General features: G+C 43.0%; 1 protein-coding gene across 3 annotated transcripts; it reads right to left on the reverse strand.

The window, feature by feature from the left end:
- Positions 1 to 2144: 2144 nt before the first annotated feature.
- On the reverse strand, positions 2145 to 15406 carry DEFB119 (defensin beta 119). Of its 3 annotated transcripts, none has more exons than XM_010352813.2 (2): positions 15226 to 15406; positions 2145 to 2420 (listed from the first exon to the last, which is right to left on the reverse strand). In XM_010352813.2, exons 1-2 carry the CDS (start codon positions 15284 to 15286, stop codon positions 2227 to 2229), a joined length of 255 nt encoding a protein of 84 aa, XP_010351115.1. In that variant the 5' UTR covers positions 15287 to 15406; the 3' UTR covers positions 2145 to 2226. The 3 variants fall into 3 exon arrangements, with proteins under 3 accessions (XP_010351115.1, XP_010351114.1, XP_010351112.1); XM_010352812.2 differs by lacking the exon at positions 2145 to 2420 and adding an exon at positions 13785 to 14043 and having other exon boundaries at positions 15226 to 15393; XM_010352810.2 differs by lacking the exon at positions 2145 to 2420 and adding an exon at positions 13785 to 14046 and having other exon boundaries at positions 15226 to 15393.
- Between the last annotated feature and the right edge of the window lie 7619 nt (positions 15407 to 23025).

Consider the following 23025-nt stretch of genomic DNA (forward strand, 5'->3'; position numbering starts at 1 on the left):
GTCCCCTGATGTCCTGGACAGACACCAGACCATGTAGGTGTCCTGCCAAGCAGATGCTCCTCCCCTGGACCATTACAAGTCCATCCTTCTTCAAATGACCACTGAATAATAAAACATTTCATCCATGTAAACTGGCCTCTACTATCTTTAACTCATGCATGGCCACTGAACCTCTCTCTAGTAGCCTGGATTTATCATTCTCTCTGCCTGCCCACCCCCTTTTTTGTATAGCCCAAGAACCACTTCCATGCCATACTGTAACATTCCAACATCTTTAGCTGATCAGATCTCTCCATCTCCCCTCTTGCCAGCTTTTTCCCGTGCTCCCCCAACTATGTATCGGATAAGATTCTTTGATCCCAGCTCTGTGTGTGTGCGAGCACGTGTGTCTCTGTGTGTGTGTGCATAGTTGTGTGGTTTTAGACACGCTTTCTTGTAGTGCTTCTGCAAAAAAACAAAAAGGGACTTATTTTGCATTCTCAATGGTGTTTTTAAGGGAATTAGGCAGAATAGATTTCTAGGTTGGGTAGGCCACTGCGTTCTCTTTTGTTTGCAAATTGGTCAACAAAATTTGCAGAGTGATTTCAGGAGAGAGCAGCTCTGAGGAATGTGGAAAATCATAATTGCCATCTGGACCATTGATTGATTGTGAGCAATAGTAGAAGGGTGCCTATTACATAGAGAGACTCCTTCCGTCCAAATGAATTTCTGTATACTCTTCTATAAATAAAAGGGAGGAATATATTCTGCTGGAAGCCCATGAACCATCAGTGAGGTTCCGATACAACATAGAGTTTTTTCCAAGGAGTGAATGTGGCTTGATTACTGGACTCTCTTAGCACAGGAAGGTGGAAGCAAAATGCCAGGCCTCTGCTCTGAAAAGCAAAACTGCTGTCGCTGCAGTATCTTATACTGGACATCCACATAACCACAAGAAGTACCTCTTAGGTCTATGACGGAGAGTGTCTCCATTCCTCAGTTCCCAGAGAGGGGAGAGGTATGGCCTAAAAAGCATGTAGATGGTGGAGAAATGGGTAGGGGAAGAGGAACAGTCATTAACATAGTGTCATGTTTAATAAGTATGGCCTTGATTTCAGTAGATGTAATGGAAGCCAAAGTAAATTGATACAGAACCCATTTCTCAGAGTCTTTTTTTTTTTTTTTTTTTTTTTTTTTTTTTTTTGAGACAGAGTCTCGTTCTGTCACCCAGGCTGGAGTGCAATGGCGCAAACTTGGCTCACCCTCTGCCCCCTGGGTTCAAGTGATTCTCCTGCCTCGGCCTCCCGAGTAGCTAGGACTACAGGCACCTGCCACCACGCCCAGCTAAGTTACGTATTTTTAGTAGAGATGGAGTTTCACTCCAGCCTGGGCGACAGAGCGAGACTCCGTCTCAAAAAAAAAAAAAAAAAGAAGAAGAAGAAGAAGACATATGATGATGAAAAAAAAAAAAAGGAGGTCCACTGGTGACCTTGACCAGAGCCAGTTCAATAGCAAATAAGCACAAAGGCAAATTGTAATGAGTTGAGGAGAATCAGAGAAGTAGAGAAAGATAATGGGTAAGTACTACTCTACTTTTGACAGAATTTAGAACTGTTAGTGGGAGGTTAAGACATAAAAAGTAAAATTCGAATTTTATATTACAAAGCTGGTGTTGTCATTGGGGACATAAGCCTCTTAGGTTTTGAAGAATTAGAGGACCTTGACTATCCACAACAACAGCACCCAATATTCAAAGACCTTCTGCAATAAGCACCAAACAGGCCTTTCAGTCTCACGGCTTGAAACCAACACAGCTTATTCCATATTACAGCAACTCTGTTGGTTATAAAGTTTTTTCATGAACTAGGCCAAAGCTGTCTACAAGACCTCCACCTACTGCCCTGTGTATTCATCCCACTGGTTAAAGACCCTCCCTGAGTTCTACATGGCACAGATTAAGTCATAAATCTGCCTAAACCCTTCGACCCTCCCTTATTCGATTCATTCTTCCCCCTCCTCACTGGCTTGTCTAGCTTCTCTGTAATTGTTTCCCCAGTTTTCCAGCCTTCTCTCTCACGGGGCTTATCCAGAATGAGACGGACATTGTCACCATGCAAAGCCCAGTCTCTCACTATGATTTTCAGTGGATCAAAGACAGACAAGGGTAGCAGGTACATGAATTTTAATGAGGGGGGTTGACAGCAGGTCTGTGTGCCCAGAGAGGTTGAGAATGGTAATCACCAGCACTCAAGGTAGTCTTGGCCACTGCTTCTCATAAGACCAATCGGTATTTTCCTCTTTGCCGGAAATGCTTATCCTCATGTAGGACTGGAGGCAGCAGGGCTGATAATTTCTGCAATAGAGGTAAGGCTGTTCATTCTTTTTGCAAGAGGCCCTACAAATTCCACTGTTACCCATGCATCGAAGGATGTGGCGTTTGCCTGGCAAAAGAAAAAAAAAATACATATAGTTAACTTCTACCTAGGAGTGACATGAATCTGATAAGTCGGGAAGCATCATAAAAACCTAAACGGGGAGCAGGGAGAAAACCTAAAGGGAAATAGTGACTTCTACTTCCGGGAAAAAAAGAGTCAATGTATTTTTCTCTATTTGTCCTGCTAAGTTCGGTTTAAAACCCTGGGTGTGTGTGTGTGTGTGTGTGTGTGTGTACTCTGAAAGGTAAAGTAAAGAAGAACAAGGCAGGGACCTCAGGATCTAAGGAAGGACACAGTCATGAATTCCCTGGGTTTTCTTTTTGCCTCATCGATCCCAGACTTGTGCTGGAGAGACTGACAACCTGGAAATACAAACGAGTACAGACATAGAGTCCCAAGGAAAGTCTCCTCTCTCTAGCCAAAGAACCAGGAAAGATGAACCCAGCAAGAAAGAACATTTTAGACAATAACCACTCAGCTCCAGGAAAAACCAAAGACAAACTACACTCCCCACTCATACATCCACCAAAGAAGGCTACATGGGGAGCCTCGAATTCTGCCCTTTCCACTCTGTAAGGAGGTGTAACCTCCTAGAGTGGAACCCAAGTGGGGAGCGGGGACTATTATCACTGCTGGATGGTCACAAGGCCAATCACCACCATGCAGTGTCATAGGAATCAATGTGGGGAGCCTCGACTTCCCCTCTCTGGTGCGAAGAAGGCATCCCTCCCTCCACTTCCCTGATGGGGTGATGACAGAAGGAGCCTAGTGCAGAGTCAAGACTTTCACCACCACACAGTAGTAACAGGGCCACTACTCCCTGAGATGTGACTTGGAGGCCACACAGGGAACAGAATATCCCTCCCCATCCCAACCAAGGTAGTACCAGAGGAAATACACCTGGACTTCCACCCACCTGGCAGTATCCAGGCAGCACCCCACTGTCCTCTCCAGAGCGGTGTCAGAGGAGACAAGCCAACAAAGATCATTGAACTATGATCCAGCATCTCATAACATAATAATACCAAAAACGTCCAGGTTCCAGCAAAAATTACTCATCGTACTGAGAACCAGGAAAATCTCAACTTTAATGAAAAAAAAAAGAAAGAAAAAAAGACAATCAACAGAACTGAGAGTCACCCAAGTTGTGTGTATCTGTAATTCATTCCTTTGACTTCTGGGTAGTATTCCATGGTATTAATGTAGTAGTCTATTTAACCATGTGTCCGTTGAGGGCCATTCTGGTTGTTTCCAGGTCTATTGGGAGTTTGGGATTTTTTTTTAAGACCGTGTGTTTCTTTATTTAACCACTTCTCCTCAAAAGGAAATGTTTTTGAAAATCCCTATCGTTTATAAATTAGAGAGGATCAACCTGATAATAGGTTTTATTTTCAATAAAATGACAGGAACATTTAAAACTACAATGGACTAAATAAAGAATTTTTTATACTCTTGCTTCTAGTAATAATAAAACAGGTAATTTAGAACATATATCTGGCAGATGAAAGGCGGATTTTTTTTTTTTCCAAGACAGAGTCTTGCTCTGTTGCTTAGGCTGGAGTGCAGTGGCACAATCTTGGCTCACTGCAACCTCCGACTCCCTGGTTCAAGCGATTCTCATGCCTCAGCCTCCCATGTAGCTAGGATTACAGGCGTACACCACCACACCCAGATAATTTTTGTGTTTTTAGTAGAGTAGGGGTTTCTCTGTTGGCCAGGCTGGTCTCGAACTCCTGACCTCAAGTGATCCACCCACCTCAGCCTCCCAAAGTCCACCACACCCAGCCTGGACACATTTTTTTTTAATTTGTCAGAAGGCATTAAAAGACAAAATAATGGAGGATGAGTGGGCCTAAACTAAGAAAAAAATTTGTTAAAATCACTATTTTTAATTTTAGTTCTAATAGGTATGTAGTAGTGTCTCATTCTGGTCTTAACATGCATTTCCCTAATGGCTAATGATGTTGAACATCTTTTCAAGTGCTTATTTGCTATCTGTATATCCTCTTCAGTGAAATGTCTTTTCGTATCTTTTGTCCATTTCTAATTGGATTATTACTGTTGAGTCTTTTTTTTTTTTTTTTTTTTTTTTTCTGGGAGACGAAGTCTTGCTTTGTCGCCAGGCTGGAGGGCAATGGCGCGCTCTCAGCTCGTTGCAACATCTGCCTCCTGGGTTCAAGCAATTCTGTCTCAGTCTCCTGAGTAGCTGGGATTACAGGTGTGCGCCACCACGCCCAGCTAACTTTTTTTTTTTTTTTTCTTTGAGATGGAGTCTCTGTCACCCAGGCTGGAGTGCAGTGGCACTATCTCGGCTCACTGCAAGCTCCGCCTCCCGGGTTCACGCCCTTCTCCTGCTTCAGCCTCCCAAGTACCTGGGACTACAGGCACACACCCGTCACTCCTCCCAGCTAATTTTTTGTATTTTTAGTAGAGGCAGGGTTTCACCACGTTAGCCAGGATGGCCTCGATCTCCTGACCTCGTGTTCCGCCCACCTCGGCCTCCCAAAGTGCTGGGATTACAGGCGTGAGCCACCGTGCCCGGCAATTACTATTTAGTCTTAAGAGTTGTTTCTATATTCTAGATACAAGTTCTTTGTCGGATACATGGTTTGAAAATAATCTTGCTCTGTTGTAATTTGTCTTTTCAACCATTCTCTTCACAGGGTGTTTCACAAAGTGAAAGTTTAAAATTTTGAGTAAGTCCAATTTATTGATTCTCTTTCTTTTCTAGGCTGTTCTTTTGTATCTAAGAGCTCTTCACCAAGCACTCGGTCTGAATGTTTTTTCCTATGCTTTCTTCTAGAAATTTTATAGTTTTACATTTTTTTTAAATATATAATCCTGTAAAAATAATTTTCTTTCGAGATGGGGTCTTGCTGTGTTGCCCAAGCTGGAGTGCAGTGACACAATCATAGCTCATTGTAACCTCAAACTCCTGGGCTCAGGCAATCTTCCCAAATCAGCCTCTCGAGCAGCTGGGAACTAGAGGCACATGTCGCCATGCCCAGCTAATGCATTTTATTTTTGTAGAGATGGGATCTTGCTATGTTGCCCAGGCTGGTCTGGAACTCCTGGGCTCAAATGATCCTCCCCTCTCAGCATCCTGAGTCACTGGGATTACAGGTGTGAGCCACCATGACTGGCTGTTATGATCCATTTTAAGTAAATATTTGTGAAAGGTGTGAGGTTTAGGTTTAGATTTTTGTTTGTTTGCTTGTTTGTTTTGTTTTTTGCCTGTAGATGTTCAATTGCTCCAGCATCATGTGTTGAAAAGGACCTTTCTTCCAATGAATTGCTTTTGCACCTCTGTCAAAAATCAGTTGGCTGTACTCCTATGAGGCTATTTCTGAGTTCCCTATTCTGTTCCATTGATTGATGTACCTGTCTCTCCAAGACCACACAAACTCAATTACTATTACTATATAATAAGCCTTAAAATCTGATAAAATAATTCTTCCAACTTTATCCTTTTTCAATTTTGTTTTAGCTGTTCTTATTCTTTTGCAGATTTCTCTTTAGGCAAGGTATAGACAGAATAGTCTGGTCTATATCTACAAAAAAAATCTTGCTGGGATTTTGACATAAATGAATATGTCAATTTGAGGAGAATTAACATCTGCTATTTGAGTCTTACAAGATAGGAAGATGGTGTGTCTCTTCATTTATTTAGCTCTTATTTCTTTTATCAATATTCTATAGTTTTCAGCATACAATTTCTGTACATAGTTTGTTAGATGTACACTTAAGTGTTTTATTTTCTTGGAGTGACTTTGGTATTATATTTTTAATTTCAGAGTGCACATGTTCATTGCTTTATATAGAAATACAATTGATTTGTGTATGTTTACCTTGTATCCTGTGACCTTACTGAACCTACTTATTAGTTTTAGGTGTTTTGCCTTTGCTTTTGTTTTGTTTTGTTTGTAGAGTTCTTAGAATTTTCTACATAAACCATTATGACATCTTCAAACAGACACCATTTTATTCCTTCCTGTCTAATCTGCATGCCTTTCATTTAATTTTCTTGCCTTAATGCAATGGGTAGAAGTACTCAGAACTAAAAGGAACAAATTATTGATACACATAGTGTGGATGGATCTCAAGAGCTTAATGCTGCTTAGCTGGGCAAGGTGCTCAGGCCTGTAATCCCAGCACTTTGTGAGGTTGAGGCGGGAAGATCACTTGAGCTCAGGAATTCGAGACCAGCCTGGGTGACATGGCGAAAACCCATCTCTACAAAAAATAAAAAATTAGCCACACGTGGTGGCACACATTTGTAGTCCCAGCTACTGGGGAGGCTGAGGTGGAAGGAACGCTTGAGCCTGGGAGGCAGAGGTTATGGTGAGCTAAGATCACACCACTGTACTCCAGCCTGGGCAACAGAGCCAAACCCTGTCTCAAAAAAAAAAAAAAAGAGCATAATGCTGAGCCAAAAAAAAAAAAAAAAGAGAAAGAAATAGCCAATCACGAACTCTCACATATGATTCTATTTATTCAACAATGTCAAATGACAAAACGATAGAGATGGGAAAACATTAGTGGTTGCCAAGGGTTAAGCATGGTGACAGTGCGTGGGGACAGGGAGGAAGGCTGGTATGACTTTAAAGGAGCAACAGGAGGCAGATCTTCGTGGTGATGGAACAGTTCTGCAGCTTGATCATGATGGTGGTTGCATCTGCACATGATGAAATGGCATGGAAGTATACACATGTATTGTACCAATATCAGTTTCCTGGTTTTCATATTGCATTACAGTTATGTAAAATCTAAGCATTGGAGGAATCTGGGTGAAGAGTACACAGGACCTTTCTCTTGTAACTTCCTGTGAATCTACAATTATTTCAAAATGAAAAGTAAAAATACGAATAAATAAAATAACCTAAGGGGCTATAGAGAGATTAGAAAAACAAAATCTAAAAAACAAGAACCCCTAGGAGACCAATCCTAGTTCCCATTTTACTTGCTGTGTATCCTGGGGCAAGTTTCTGCGACTCTCTGTTCTACCCTTTTTCTCATATGTACAGTGTAGACTGGAAAAACAGCTAACCCTTAGAATTGTGAGGATTAGTGGCTAAATATATAGAAAGCAATAAGGGACTGACACATGGTAAGAACTAAATGAATGTTAACTATTATTGTTGTTTTAAATTATCATTTGAGCAAGACCCAGAAACTCCTCTGCATCCTTGCTAACCCTGCCAGCCAGAACCACGTATACCTGACACAGTGGTCCTCTGCTCCCTCCAGCCCAGAAAGTTCTCCACCCAGATTCCTGGAACCTGGAGTCAGCCATTTGTGCCCCCACCAGATCCACTCATGCTTTCACTTGTGAATTCATTATTCATATTCAAGAAACACTCACTAAAACGCATTCATGTCCAGTGCTGGGCTTAACATCAGGCATGCAGATGTAAATAAAACATCATCTCAGCCCCTGTGGATTTCTACCTAATATGTGTGTGTTTGGGGGATTGCTGGAAATGCAGATGTAAATAAAACCTGTGCTGGGCTTAACATCAGGCATGCAGATGTAAATAAAACATCATCTCAGCCCCTGTGGATTTCTACCTAATATGTGTGTGTTTGGGGGATTGCTGGAAAGGGGACAATAACTCAAATAATTACACAACAACATAATACATGTCATAACTTCTTAAGAGTGACAGTTTGTGAAGCCAATCAGAACTCAGTTTGGAGAAAGAGTGATAACCTAGAAAAGGGACTTCAAATTCTCCATAGCCTTTAAAGAGCCAGTAAGCAGAGAAAGCAATGTTGAGTGCTGAGGGAAATTACGGTTCAAGCTAGAATTGTATACTTAGCTAAAATTTTCTTAACAGATGATATGGTCTGGCTGTGGCCCCACTCAAATCTCATCTTAAATTGTAGCTCCCATAATCCCCACATATCATGGGAGGGACCTGGTGGGAGGTAATTGAATCATGGGGGTAGGTTTTTCCTGTGCTGTTCTCGTGATAGTGAGTAAGTCTTGTGAGATCTGGCCAGGCGTGGTGACTCATGCCTGTAATCCTAGTACTTTGGGAGGCCAAGGTGGATGGGACACTTGAGGCCAGGAGTTCAAACAAGCCTGGCCAACATGGTGAAACCTTGTCTCTACGAAAAATACAAAAATTAGCCAGGCATAGTGGTGCATATCTATAATCCCAGCTACTTGGGAGGCTGAGGCAGGAGAATTGCTTGAACCTGGGAGGTGAGGCTACAGTGAGCCAAGACCGTGCCACTGCACTCCAGCCTGGGCAAGAGAACAAGACTCTAAAAAAAAAAAAAAGAAAAAAAAGTCTCACAAGATCTGATGGTTTTTTAAAGGGCAGTTCCCCCCCACACACAGTTTTGCCTGCTGTCATGTAAAATGTGCCTTTGCTCCTCCTTCGCCTTCTGCCATGATTGTGAGGCCTCCCAGCCATGGGAAACTGAATCATTCAAACTCTTTTTCTTTATAAATTACCCAGTCTTGGGTATTTCTTCATAGCAGTATGAAAATGGACTAATACAATAGATAAGCATACATTTAGATATTTTCAGAAGTAAACCCGCTGAGAGACTTGATTACCAACAGGAGCTTCTTAAGAGTAAATTACAAGGGTTTAAAAATATAATTCAATAGAATAAATAAGATCGAGTATTTGATAGCACAACAGGTGACTGTAGTTCACAATAATTTATTGTGCATTTTAAAATAACTAAAAGAGTACAATTGGATTTTATGTAATACAAAGAGGAGATAAATGCTGAGGTGATGGATACCCCATTTACTCTGATGTGATCAGCATACACTGAATTCCTGTATCAAACTATTTCATGTACCCCATAAATATATACACCTATGTATCACAGAAATTAAAAATAAAAAATTTTTAAATAAAAAAATTTACCAAAAACAACAAAATAAACTACAAGAAGAAAGAAAAGATTTCTTATATGAAGGTCTGAGAATCAACATGAAACAATAATAGATATGGTATGGGAAATCAAAGCATGGTAGATAAGAGGTGAGTCACAACCACAGTGTAAAATATTAAATTTAGGCAGATATCTGTAATTTGAAAATTGGAATTTGGAAGAAATGTCCTCTATTTTACATGTATGCTGATTAGGATCAGCTGAGATCCCTCCACTCTGACATTATCCTCCCTAAATATGCGAAATGCAGACTTTTAACACAAATTTTTAAAACTTTTTTCTGATGTTCAGAGACAGCCTTTCCACTGTTCACGTTTCACTTCATGTGAGTGGTAAGAACAATAACGATCATTATCATTCTTTTCTCTTTGTTTTCAACCTAACCTGAGTCAATTCTCTCTGCCTTCTATTTTTGTAAAATAGAGACACCAGAAGACACCATCCCAACTGAATTTAGACAATGTTATTGTAAATTTCCAAAATAAAATAAAATAAAACTGAAAAAAAAAGCTACTGCTCTCACCTTAATCTGAATGAATGTGAATACACAATACAATAAACAAACATTTCTGCCTTAGACCCCAGGAATACAAATTAACAGACTGCTAGACAAGACCATTATTCTGCTAGATGGAGAGTGAGGAAAGTCTAAAAGAGGCAAGGAATGTTATCACCTCAAGCCTCACTGTTTTCTCAGCTTAAAAATCCTTTTTCTACTCCAGATCTCTGCTCAGGCCTCATTTTAGGATTCCGTGAGAATTGTTCCTTTCTTGTAGAATGCCCAGAATCAAGTGATAATCCAATGTCTGCATTACTCAGTGACAGTTTAGTACCTACTTTCTACCAAAGAAACAAGACAAATAACAAAAGACACACAAAAAAAGAACTCAGTTTGATCCCCTGCTCTATCTTAATACTGTGTGACTTGGGCTAATTATATCACCTCTCTGGGCCTCAGTTTCCTAATAAGTAAAATAGGGATGATAAGAGGATTGTTGTAAGAATGGAATGACACATAGCAAGGGTCAATGAGAACTATTAGTACAGCTATTATAATTATTAAGAAATAATAAGACAGGGCTGGATGTGGTGGCTCACGACTGTAATCCCAGCACTTTGGGAGGCTGAGGCAGGTGGATCACTTGAGCCAAGGAGTTTGAGAGCAGACTAAGCAATATAGTAAGACCCTGCCTCTAAAACAAAAAAATAGAAAAATTAGCCAGGCATGCTGGCACGCATGTATAGTCCCAGCTACTCAGGAGGCTGAGGTGGGAGGATGGCTTGAGCCTGGGAGGGTGAGGCTACAGTGAGCCATGATTGCACCACTGCACTCCAGCCTGGGCAACCAAGCAAGACCTTGTCTCAAAAAAAGAGAGAGAGATAGTGAGACAGAGTTTATGTGAAGACTTTCATGGGTGGGAGCATCAACTGAGCTTTGAAGGATGAGAGGGCATTCATCACAGAGGTGAGCTGAGTGTTGGGGACCAGCCTGAGGGAGCCATGAACAAACACAATGTGGGGGACAGGAGAGGATGGCAAGAGGGTTGCAGTGGCTGAAGAGAAGGTATGTGAGGGACAGTCATGGGAGGTGAAACCAGGTCACCATGTGAAGGCTTTGAATGTCCAGACCTTGGGTGGTGATGAGCAAAGGAAGAAATCTAAGCAGGAGAATGACACAGAGAAACTTCCTACTAAGAATCCCTCTAATAATAGAGATTAATGCAGAGAAAACCTGAGGGTAGGGAGACCAGCGAGGAAACATTTTTTATGGTCTCGCCCCAGGCCTGGGAGCACAGGTAGCTCTCATGAGCAGCCTAAGTGTCCCAGCTCCCAGAGAGGCAGCAAAACTGTGAAAAGATTATGCAGCTCCTGCCTCTGAAGTGGGCTGAAAAATACGTTGTGAACGTAAGTATACATCAACAGATGAAGGGATAAAGAAAGTTTGCATATACACACAATGGAATACTATTTGGCCACAAAAAAAGCATGAAGTTCTGTCATTTGTGGCAACATAGATGAGCATGATGTTAATTGAAACAAACCAGATACAGAAAGATAAATATTACTTGTTCTCACTCATATGTGGAAGCATAAAAATGTGGATCTCATTGAAGTAGAGAGTAGAATTGTGTTTATCAGAGACTGGGAAGGGTAAGCGGGAAAGGAGAATACGGAGAGGCTGGTTAACAGATACAAAATCTCAGCTAGATAGGGGGAGTAAGTTCTAGTGTTCCATAGCTTTGTAGGGTGACTGTAGTTAACAATCATTTATTGTGTATTTTCTTTTTTCTTTTTTCTTTTTTTTGAGACAGAGTCTTGCTCTATCGCTCAGGCTGGAGTGCAGTGGTGCCAACTCAGCTAACTGCAACCTCTGCTTTCCAGGTTCAAGTGATTCTCCTGCCTCAGCCTCCCAAGTAGCTGGGATTATAGCCACTATGCCTGGCTCAATTTTCATATTTAGTAGAGACACGGTTTCACCATGTTGACCAGCTGGTCTCAAACTCCTGACCTCATGGTGATCCACCCGCCTTGGCCTCCCAAAGTGCTGGGATTACAGGGGTGAGCCACCCACACCCAGTCTATTGTGTATTTTCGATTAGCTAGAAAGAGGACTTTGAATGTTTCCAACACAAAAAAGGGATAAATGTTTGAGGTGATGGATATGCTAATTACCCTGATTTGGTGGTTACACTTTCTATACATGTATTGAACTATCACGTTGTACACCATAAATGTGTGCAATTATTATTTGTGAATTAAAAATAATTTTTTAAAAGAAATGTATTATCAGCCAGAGTAGGATCCAATACCAGGCACAACCCTAACATTTGAAGGTCCCGCGGCAAGAAGGCAAATGAAGGCTACTGCGTCATATCATTTGTCTGCATGCTTAAATGTTTTAATCAAGCTAATAAAAAGAATACATAAAAATATCTAGCCTCATTTACAAGATAGCCCTTCATAATGACCTGAAAGGTCAGGTTTGAATTTATAATTTTCTGATTCCTCAGAACTCCATGCAGGAACACGGCATTCCGAGGGGAGCCTGCCCAGCCCACAGCTCACCTCTCTTCTCACCCATCCCCAGCTCTACCCACAGACCCTGCAAACGAGAGCATCCCTTGATGCTTCTCCTGCCTAGTGGTTGGCACCCAGTGGCCCAACCCTCCAAGGATGGACCTTGAGGAAAGGCCCCTGCAGCTCCTTGAAGCAGGCACAAGGTTTCTCTGGGCAGGCAATCCCAGGACCCAGCATGGCCCAGAAAGGGAGGAGGGCAGGCAGAGGCTCCTGGTGGGCATATTCCCCTTGCCTGCAGCAACTCCTCACCCCATGAGGAGGGACTTAGCCAGAGGAGGCCCAGAGTCAGATCGAGATCAGAGGAGGGGCCCCTCTTTCCAGAGGCTAAGAGCAGAAATATTGAGCTGAGAGCAAATAGTCTTCCTGGATGATAGTGAACTCCTTCTGTCTGTCTCTATGCCATGCATCACGCTTTATCGAGCACTCTTGGTCCCTGGCCTCACTGCAGAGGACGCAGTTCAGGGGTAAACAGCTGTGTTGGTTAAATGGTGCCCAGAGAATAGGACTTGAGATAATGAAGCCTGGGAAGACACCCAGATCCTCTAGGTTCCCAATCAGGATTCTTAAATGTTCCCCACGAGTGAGTCTTCTCCTGGGCTGAAGTAACAGTTCAGATGAGTCAGGCTTCTGTCTCCCTCAGAGTCTAACACAGAAGGCACACAGCTCATATTTCATAAATCCTTGAATAAATCAATGAACAATAGCTGATGACATTTGTTGAGTGCTTACCTTTGCATTATTATGTCATTTCATCCTTACTGCAATCCTGAAACAGATTCTACTATTACTCTCATTTACAGAGGAGGAAGATAAAGTTCTGCGAGATTTATATGCAGAGTCTGCCAGTAGAAAGTGGCAGAGCTGAGGTGAATATGAGTGAATGAATCAATGAAAGAATGGAAAAAATGAATAATGAACAAATTCATATATAAATAAGCAAAGCATGTGCTTTATCTTTTTTAGTACTTAGACACCTTCTAACCCCTGGGGCTGGGCCTCCTGAGCACTAGAAAGCATCAGCTGGTTTCTCTAGAACCCCAGGGATTTGGGTTATATTCAGCCCCATCCACCCTCAGCCCATTCACTCTCAAAATGGACCAACTCTCCCAGCCTAAGGACTCTCCCACTCTCTAGGCATCTGCTATGCCTTTAAATCTCTCAGCTCCCGCCGTGCTCTCCCCACTCCACTCCTGACTCAATAGCCTCTCCTGCAGTTGGTAGATGGGGAATCATCTTCAAGACTGTAATAATCACATCATCGCTATGACCCAGCCCTAGTGACTTCCCTCGACTACCTCTTCACCTCCCCCTGCCATCCCCCCACCCTCAATCCATGTGGGGTATCATTCCTTATGACTGACAGACACCAGAAATAAATTTGTGAGTTTTAATGAAATGTGGACCCTAAACAATCTGAAACAAAGTCATTTCTATCCATTATTTATATTTCTCTTCGTTTTTGGAGCTGTTGTGGACATCTGAGGAGTGGTCCAGCCAAGGATTCCATGAATTGTTACTGGTTGGATTGTTAAATAACGACTAGGGACACAGCACCGTTTACGATTTCGGCAGCGTATGATGCTGTCTTCACCATCTTTGCACAACAACCGGCAGTGTCCATCCATCCAACACTCTACTTTGGGGCATACGAACAACAATTAAGCAGATGTTAGTATCCCTCAAGTGGAGAGAAAAGAGAAGGCAGAGGAGGAACAGGAAGACAGGGAAGAAGGGAAGAAAGCCAGTTGAGTGAGTAATGCTAGGCCCAGTCCCAGGAAAAGAGAGAAGAGACCTTGAGAGGGAAGAGAACTGAGACAATGGTTCCAACCGAGAACTCCAAAGTTTTCGGGAGAGCCTTTTTTGGACTTCTCACCCTTCTGTCTTCCTATCCCCCAACTTCCTACTCCTTACTTTGGAATCAACTGAAGCTAATTAATGTCCCACCTAGCAGAGCTAGGAATGAAGGTAAAAGGACATGATCACCTGTAATATTAGGGAAAAGAGGATTCAGTCACATTACACAGACCCGGTTTCTTATCAATAGCCTGACCCTGTTTAACATAAGCCCAATAAGCCTCAGCTCCAGCCGCAGCCCAATCTCCAATCTTCCTTGACCCTATATTAACCCAATTCAAACTCAAACTCATTCAGGCCTACCTTAATTAGAACTCCCAGCCTTACTCAACTCAATGCCCCCAAGCCCCAACTCCAGGCTAAACCCTAATCTAATCTAATCTAACCCTAATCTAATCAAGTCACTAACCTCAATTCCCAGCAGTATCCCATCACCAAGCTGAACCCAAACACCCTGCAGCATCCAGCACTGACTCTCAGCCTCAGCCCAAGCCCCAGTACCAGCTCCACTCAACCCCAAATCCCATCCTCTCTCCAACTCTGCCCTAAACCATCAGGGAAGCCCAGCTCCTCTCCTCCTGCTCATCCTGACATTCCTTCTATCACCCCAATGCCAAGGTTTTTCCTCCACATCACAACTCACCCCAACCTCCACTCTAGTCTTCCAAAGCCCTCAATAAGTCCCCAACCTGCACCCATGCTTTGCCCCTCAAACCTCTCCCAAGCTCCCCCCAGGATACCACCCTGGCCCTCAAGTGCCAGATGCTCCAAACATCTATCATCCCACCACTCTGGCAAAAAAAGAATCAGAGAGAGATTTTAACCTGAGATGATCCTGGGGAAACTTCCCAAAGTTGCAGGAGAGAAGGAAAGGCTTTACATGATGCCCACAGTGAGAGGGGAGGGAAAGATGGGAAGTCCATGACCAGGAGCCCAGACCCCTGAGAGAGGCTCACATTACCTGATATCACTGGTACTTCTGTGGCCAGAAGGATGGCAAGAAACAAGAAAAGAAGTTTCATGGCTGGCAGACCTGAGAGGAGGAGGCGCCTGAGCTGCAGGGGAAGGAAATAGGGTTCCCTGCAGCAGGGCAGAGATGAGCTTTGCTTTTATCAGCAGGGCTGTGGGCAGTGAATTAGAACAGGAGGGGATTTATATGAGGTCATCCAGGCCAAAGGACAGTGTGTAGCAGATGTCTCAGCAAAGCACAAGATGAGAGTGTGGGAAACTGGCCAGTACCAGTGCCAGTAAAGGGACAGGCCAATTAAAGCCATTTGGCCTTTGAGAGCCACAAAGGAATTAATTAATACATAATAAATGTATATCAAGAAATATTTAACTTAAAAATTACTTTGCATTTCTCTGATAAATAGTAAGAACATTTATTCAATACAGTATTGGTCTTTTTATTTCTTCCTTTTGAATTATTTAGTCAGATATCTGGACAATTCTATTGGGGTGTTGTTGTGTACTTGCTGATTTGCAAGAACTCTTCAGTGCTGTTATTATATCAGCTGTCTTGTCATGCTTGGTGACAATATTGTTCTCCATGATTATGTTCTGTTTTAAAATATATTTTTTGCCTATAAATGTTTAAATCATATTTAAATCTTAAAAACTAAATTAAACTGGCCGGGTGCAGTGGCTCACACCTGTAATCCCAGCACTTTGGGAGGCCAAGACAGGGAGATCACAAGGTCAGGAGTTCGAGACCAGCCTGGCCAACATGGTGAAACCCCATCTCTACTAAAAATATAAAAATTTGCTGGGCACGGTGGTGGGTGCCTGTAATCCCAGCTACTAGGGAGGCTGAGGCAGGAGAATTGCTTGAACCTGGGAGGCAGAGGTTGCAATGAGCTGAGATCGTACTATTGCACTATAGCCTGGGTGACAGAGTAAAACTCCATCTCAACAATACAAATAAAAAGTTTTTAAAAAATAAATTAAACGAGAATTACTTATTCTCTGCTTTCTAACAGAAGGATACACGTGTGTAATGTCTTTAGGGACTTTGAACTTGCCAATCTTGTTTCCAGTTCAGGGCCTTAGCAGTTGTCATCTGCTCTCCCTGTAAAGCTGTTTCTCCAAATCTTCCCATGAAAATCTCCTGCTCGTCATTCCATATCATCCCAAATGTCACCTTCTTGGAGAGGCTTTCCCTGGTCACCTTAGATAATGGTATTCCAACCCGCAGTCACTCTGGACTGTAATAACTTGGTTTATGATCTTCATATATGTATCCATTCTTTCAAATTTTATTTTACATATTTGATCTTTGTTTCTCCACTTAGTACCCATAACATCACCTGGTGTATTAAAATACTTGTTCAACTGTTCTAACTGATATTCCCCCCAAACAAGAATGACTCCAAAAGACAGACATGGATTTCTTTTTTATGTAAAAGTCTGGGTATGCAGTTAAGTGTGACGGCTTCACCATTCAGCAGGGAGCTAGGTTCCTTTTGGCTCGATGCTCTGCCATCCTCATGAAGAGGCTGCTTCATGTGATGACCATGAGCTGCCCCAGTTCCCACCGTCAAGTTCCCATCCAGCCATCAGGAAAGGAGGAGCGATGGAAGTAAAATGCAACACCCTTCCTTTTAAGGACACCACTCAGAAGTTGCACCCTTCAGCTTGGCACGGTGGCTCACACCTGTAATCCCAACACTTTGGGAGGCCAAAGTCGATGGATCACTTGAGGTAGGAGTTCGAGACCAGCCTGGCCAACCTGATGAAACCTGTCTCTACTAAAAATACAAAAAAAAAGAAAAAAAAAAAAAGCCAGGTGTGGTGGTGGGCGCCTGTAATCCCAGCTACTCAGGAGCCTGAGGCAGGAGAATGGCTTGAATCCAGGAGGTGGAGGTTGCAGTGAGCTGAGATCGCACCACTGCACTCCAGCCTAGGCAACAAGGTGAGACACCATCTCTCCAAAAAATAATAACAATAAGTTGCATCCTTTGCTTCCAATTCTGGCCACCTCCCAGAGCTCATTCAGACCATCATGCCCAGCTGCAAGGGAGGCTGGAAATACTTTCTTTATTCTAGGCAACCATTTCTAGCTAAAATGTAGGGGTTGTTCTACTAAGAAAGGAAAGAGATACACGGGGGGGGGGTGGAGTTCTAGCAATCTCGGACATACCTGGCATTAAATATTAAATAATATTTAATAAATATCTGTAGGCAATAAATAATAAATATAACTCACTTTAATAAGTAATTATAGATAAGAAATAACTTATACATTGAAAAAGTATATGTTATTCTATGAGAAGTGATCTAGTGGGAACGAAACCCAAGTCCCTGTAACTCCAGGGCTTTGGGAGGCCAAGAGGGGAAACTGCTTGAGCCCAGGAGTTCCAGGCCAGCCTGGGCAACATATGTGACCTCCTCACTGCAAAAAAATTTTTTTAATTAGCCAGGTGTGGTGGTACACACCTGTAGTCCCTGCTGCTCAGGGGGCCAAGATGGAAGGATCCATTAAGTCTTGGAGTTCAAGGCTGCAAAATGTTCAGTTGTTTTTCTGCCTCCCCTGCAGCTAGAATATGAACATGTGGGTGGGTTCAGCCAATGAGATGACTCCATCCTATTTTTTGAATCAGGTGCTCATGATTCCAGGAAGAAGAAACAGTAAAGAATTTATCTTAGCAAAGGAGCCCGTCATGATGTCCAGTGTCCGGGGGCAATAGGGAAGCCGGGCAAATAGGGGTAGAGTTTAGGGTCCTGAGCAACAGTGTTTGGTGGCAGCTGTGTCCTCACTAGACTGGGTCCATGGGGTGATTTTTCACTCTGGCTCCTCCTACCCTTCCTCCCTGATTCCTACCCATTTTCTAAGCCTTGCTCTAGGAATTCTCTGAACTTCCAAACAGCCAAAAGATGCCCTTTGCTAAACACCCTTATGGATGCAGTGACCACGGGCAAGTTGTTCAACCAGTTTTGGAGATAATAATACTGGCTCATGGTTTGTTGTGACCTTTAAGTGATAAGTGCCTATCTGGAGTTCAAAACAGTGCCTGGCAGGTAGGAAGTGCTCAGTACATTTTAGTTACAATTTCTTTGCTTCGAGGTAAGGGAGGAGGGAATTTAGAGCCTTGAGCACTTCTGACCTCTACAGCCTCAGTGAAAACGAAGCCTAGGTTCTCTGCTGTGTTGGGGATTAGGGCTTGGAGAAAATGGGCAGGATCTCGAGAAGCCCCTGTCAGGCACGGAGGAGATACACTGGGCAGAGAGCTGTGAGAAGGACCTGTGACCAGGGCTGGATGACCCAATAGGAGGACTGAGCACCTGCCCAGGTTCCGGACACTGGCAAGGCATGGGTAAAATAAAAGGCAGAAAAATCTAAAGAACCCCCTTCCATTTCAGCAGATAGGAATGTTTTGTATCATTTCACAAAAGTAAAATTGTATTTCAGAGTTGAGTGTTGTTTTATTTTGAATGCCACTGGGAGCGCTGTAAACTTCTTGGTGTTTAACGTCACTAAAGGTATTCGTGAGGACTTGCTTGCTGTGTGACAGAGCTGACCAGGATGAGGGAATTTGGGGGTGCTATCCAGCAGTGTGATGAACACACCAGGCATGCAATTTGGTCCAAGACTGAGCAACTTACCATGTGTCCTTGGCATGTCATGCAACATCTACAAGGCTCAGTATTGAAATGATACATCGTAGCAGAGGGGTTACAAGTCTGTATTCTGCAGTTAGTCTCCTGGCTGTGTTAGCTTATAAAAGTTACTTAACGCTGGGCGCTGGGCGCAGTGGCTCACGCCTGTAATCCCAGCAATTTGAAAGGTTGAGGTAGGCGGATCATTTGAGGCCAGCTGTTTGAGACCAACCTGGCCAACATAGCGAAACCCAATCTCTACTAAAAAATACAAAAATTATCCAGGTGTGGTGGGACATGCTTGTAATCCCAGCTATTCAGGAAGCTGAGGCAGGAGAATTGCTTAAATTCTGAAGGCAGAAGTTGTAGTGAGCAGAGATCACACCACTGCACTCCAGCCTGGACAAAAGTATGAGACTCTGTCTCAAAACAAAAAAAAAAGTTAGTTAACCTCTCTGAACCTCAGTCTTTTCTGCTATAAAATGGGGATAATAATATTTCATAGGGTTGATGTTAGGATTAAATGAGTGATTACACATAAGGCACTTCAAACAATACCTGATACTTGACTTCAATATAAATATGTGGTGTTATTATTGTACTAGAACAGAAATTCCCAACCTGGAGGTTCCAGGCATTTCCTCACTATAGCTCTTTTCAATATTTCATAAGCCTTCTTAGGAATCCCTGTTTGCAAAGGACTGGGAGTACTGTGATGCCCAGGGAGTACTGTGATGACTCAGAAAAATGGCCTTGACCAACATAAGGAGAAATTGAAAAAGATGATTTAATTGCTATAGAACATTTACATTTCAGTAGCTGTGTTTATATTTGTGTTGTATTTTGTTTATGTGTACTTACGTGTATATGTGTAGATTTGTAATTTTATGTATTTTCTGCATATTTTATGTGTGTTTATATGTATTTTGTGTGAGTACTTGAATGTGTATGTGTACACACATTGATTCTTGCATTAGTTTGCATGTAGACATGTAGAACATGTGTTTCTGTGTTGTTTAGTACCTGTGTACATGTGCATCTGTTCTCAGATCTCCAAATGCCATAGCCTGAGCTCCAATCAGCTCAGTCCCTTTGTTCCTCTCAGGTCTCTACATCCTGTGACTCTGGAACACGACAGTTGTTTGGTGAATCTTCTATTCAGCTGGGAGATCTGGGCCAAGGCTAAGGGAAGTGCAGGGAGCATCATGGCCAAGAAGCAGAGGCCACTAGGGGAAAAGAGGCCAGGAGATAAGAGATGAGGGGAGTCTTAGTCAGAGAGCCAACTTGGCCCATAATTGCTGCCTGATATCTCCTAGGGCCCACCAAGACTAGAACAGACTGTAGCCTCAGCCTTTGTAATGCCTCCCACATGGGTACAGCCTGGCCTGGCCAGTTCTGAAGACTGGACACCACCCACTCCCTCGAATCTGTGCAGTTGCCTTTGTAAGTCCTTGAAAAGCCACCCACTCCCTGCAGCCTAAATTCCACAGTAGGGAGAGTGGGGAACTATTCATACTAGTTATCAAGTTCCCAGGAAGGAATTCACACAGGCCAGGTATTTTTACCTTATCTCGTTTACTCCTCCCACTAACCTATTAGGTTAATAATATGACAAAAAGGTGAAAGAAATAAGAGTCATAATGTCACAGCCTTTAATGGACGTCTTTCACTTCCATGCATTTACACCACCTCCTTCCTTTCCCAGTGAGGCAGGAAAAGTGTCCAGGCAAGGGTAGGTGGCTCAGAGAAAGATAATATGAGGACCAAGTTTGCCTAAAAGTGTGATGCAGCTATTTTAGAATGGCTGGATTCCAGAGAAATCCTCTACGCCAGCATATCCCCAACTGTGTCCTGTTTCGAGCAGTGTTCCATGGAAAAAATAAATGCTAGTGAGAATATTTATCCTACAATTTATTAGAATATTAACAGTCACACACCAGCTATGAATGCCCCACACACTCAAGCCTCAGGAAATGCTGTAATTACTTGTTTATTTTAAGTGCAGCTCCAAGACACTACTTGCCAAAGTTAGGGAGATGTCCAGTGTCAGTTATTATTGGGATTTCATGCCATCCTCCACTTGATCCCACTAGGACCCCATGGTTCTGGGAAGTGGGGAAGGATCTGGTCCTTATTCTGTGATGATGATCTTTATTTCCTTGCTCTTCATGGTTGGGATATTGCTGATGGACTCCATTGGCTGTTCATTGGTGTGTGTGTGTGTGTGTGTGTGTGTGTGTGTGTTTCTTGAGACAGAGTTTCACTCTTGTTGCCCAAGCTGGAGTCCAATGGCACGATCTCAGCTCACTGCAACTTTCACCTACTGGGTTCAAGCAATTCTCCTGCCTCAGCCTCCCGAGTAGCTGAGATTACAGGCGCATGTCACCACGCCCAGCTAATATTTTGTATTTTTAGTAGAAACGGGATTTCACCATGTTAGCCAGGCTGGTCTCGAACTCCTGACCTCAGGTGATCTGCCCTCCTCGGCCTCCCAAAGTGCTGGGATTACAGGCATGAGCCACCACACCTGGCTCTTCGGATAGTTCTGGGCAGCTGGAAAATTGCTTTTCACCATGGCTATCTCCACCAACCACCACACAGCCATCGAGACCTTTGCTGCTCCTCTCAGGACTATGGCCACAGTGGCTATCTCCACAGTGACTGCCTTCCATGCAGGCAACCCCATCCAGCACCTGCTACCTTGGGGTGCTTCGTCAAACTCCCTTGGAGCCAAACCCCCGTCTCCTCTCCCAGTTCTGAGGAAATTCAACACCCTTAGATGCCATGACACTCTTCTCTCTTGCCCTTGAAGCTAAAATTCTTCATCTCACTTCTCCTGAAACGATACAATTTTTTTTCTTCCAAAAGTTTTATACTTTTTAAAATTTTATTTTACTTTAAGTTCTGGGATACACGTGCAGAACGTGCAGGTTTGTTACATAGGTATACATGTGCTATGGTGGTTTCTTGCACCCATCAACCTGTCATCTAGGTTTTAAGCCCCGCATGCATTAGGTATTTGTCCTAACACTCTCCCTCCCCTTGCCCCCCACTCCCCAACAAGCCCGGGTGTGTGATGTTCCCCTCGCTGTGTCCATGTGTTCCCATTGTTCAACTCCCACTTAAGAGTGAGAACATGCAGTGTTTGGAAACCATGCAATTTAATTGCCCTCTTTGTGCCTAGTCCTCCCAAAAAAAAATGGTAAAGGTTGTCTTCAGGGCAACCCCTGACCTAAACACACACACACACACACACACACACACACGCACACACAGTTTCAATTCCTCAGTAGAAAAGGAAGGCCAGGATTTAGAACATAAAGTCCTGACTTCCTTTCCAAAAACAGGATAGAAAAATATCTTTTCATTCTTTTTGCTGATGTCTGTTCAAACAAAATGAGGAAAAATTATGAGGTAATTGCTACACTAAATTCTTGATATATCACCCTGCCAAAATGTTTGTTTTAAAAAAACATTAAATATGTGTATATAGTTGATCTGATTAATACACAAGACTGAGCAACTTACCACGTGTCCTTGCTTTTTTTTTTCGTTTTTTGAGATGCAGTCTCTCTCTGTTGCCCAGGCTGGAGTGCAGTGGTGTGATTTCCGCTCACTGAAAACTCCGCCTCGTGAGTTCAAGTGATTCTCCTGTTTCAGCCTCCTGAGTAGCTGGGATTAGAGGCGCTTGCCACCATATCCGGCTAATTTTTTTGTATTTTTAGTAGAGATGGGGTTTCACCACGTTCGCCAGGCTGGTCTCGAACTCTTGACCTCAAGTGATCTGCCCGCCTCAGCCTCCGGAAGTACTAGGATTACAGGCGCGAGCCACCATGCCCAACCGTGTCATTGCTTTTAAATGAGGATACCAGACAGGGAAGGAAAATGTTGCCTAATTTACGAAAGCACAACTTTCTCTTTTTTTTTTTTTTTTTTTTTTTTTTTTTTTTTTGAGATGAAGTCTCATTCTCTCACCCAGGCTGGAGTGCAGTGGCATGATCTTGGCTCACTGCAACCTCCGCCTCCTGGGTTCAAGCAATTCTCCTGCCTCAGCCTTTCAAGTAGCTGGGACTACAAGCACATGTCACCATACCCGGCTAAGTTTCGTTTTTTGTTTTTGTTTTTGTTTTAAGAGGAAGTCTCGCTCTGTTGCCCAGGCTGGAGT

This window comes from Rhinopithecus roxellana, chromosome 13 (genome assembly GCF_007565055.1).
Source record: "Rhinopithecus roxellana isolate Shanxi Qingling chromosome 13, ASM756505v1, whole genome shotgun sequence".
NCBI lineage: Eukaryota > Metazoa > Chordata > Mammalia > Primates > Cercopithecidae > Rhinopithecus > Rhinopithecus roxellana.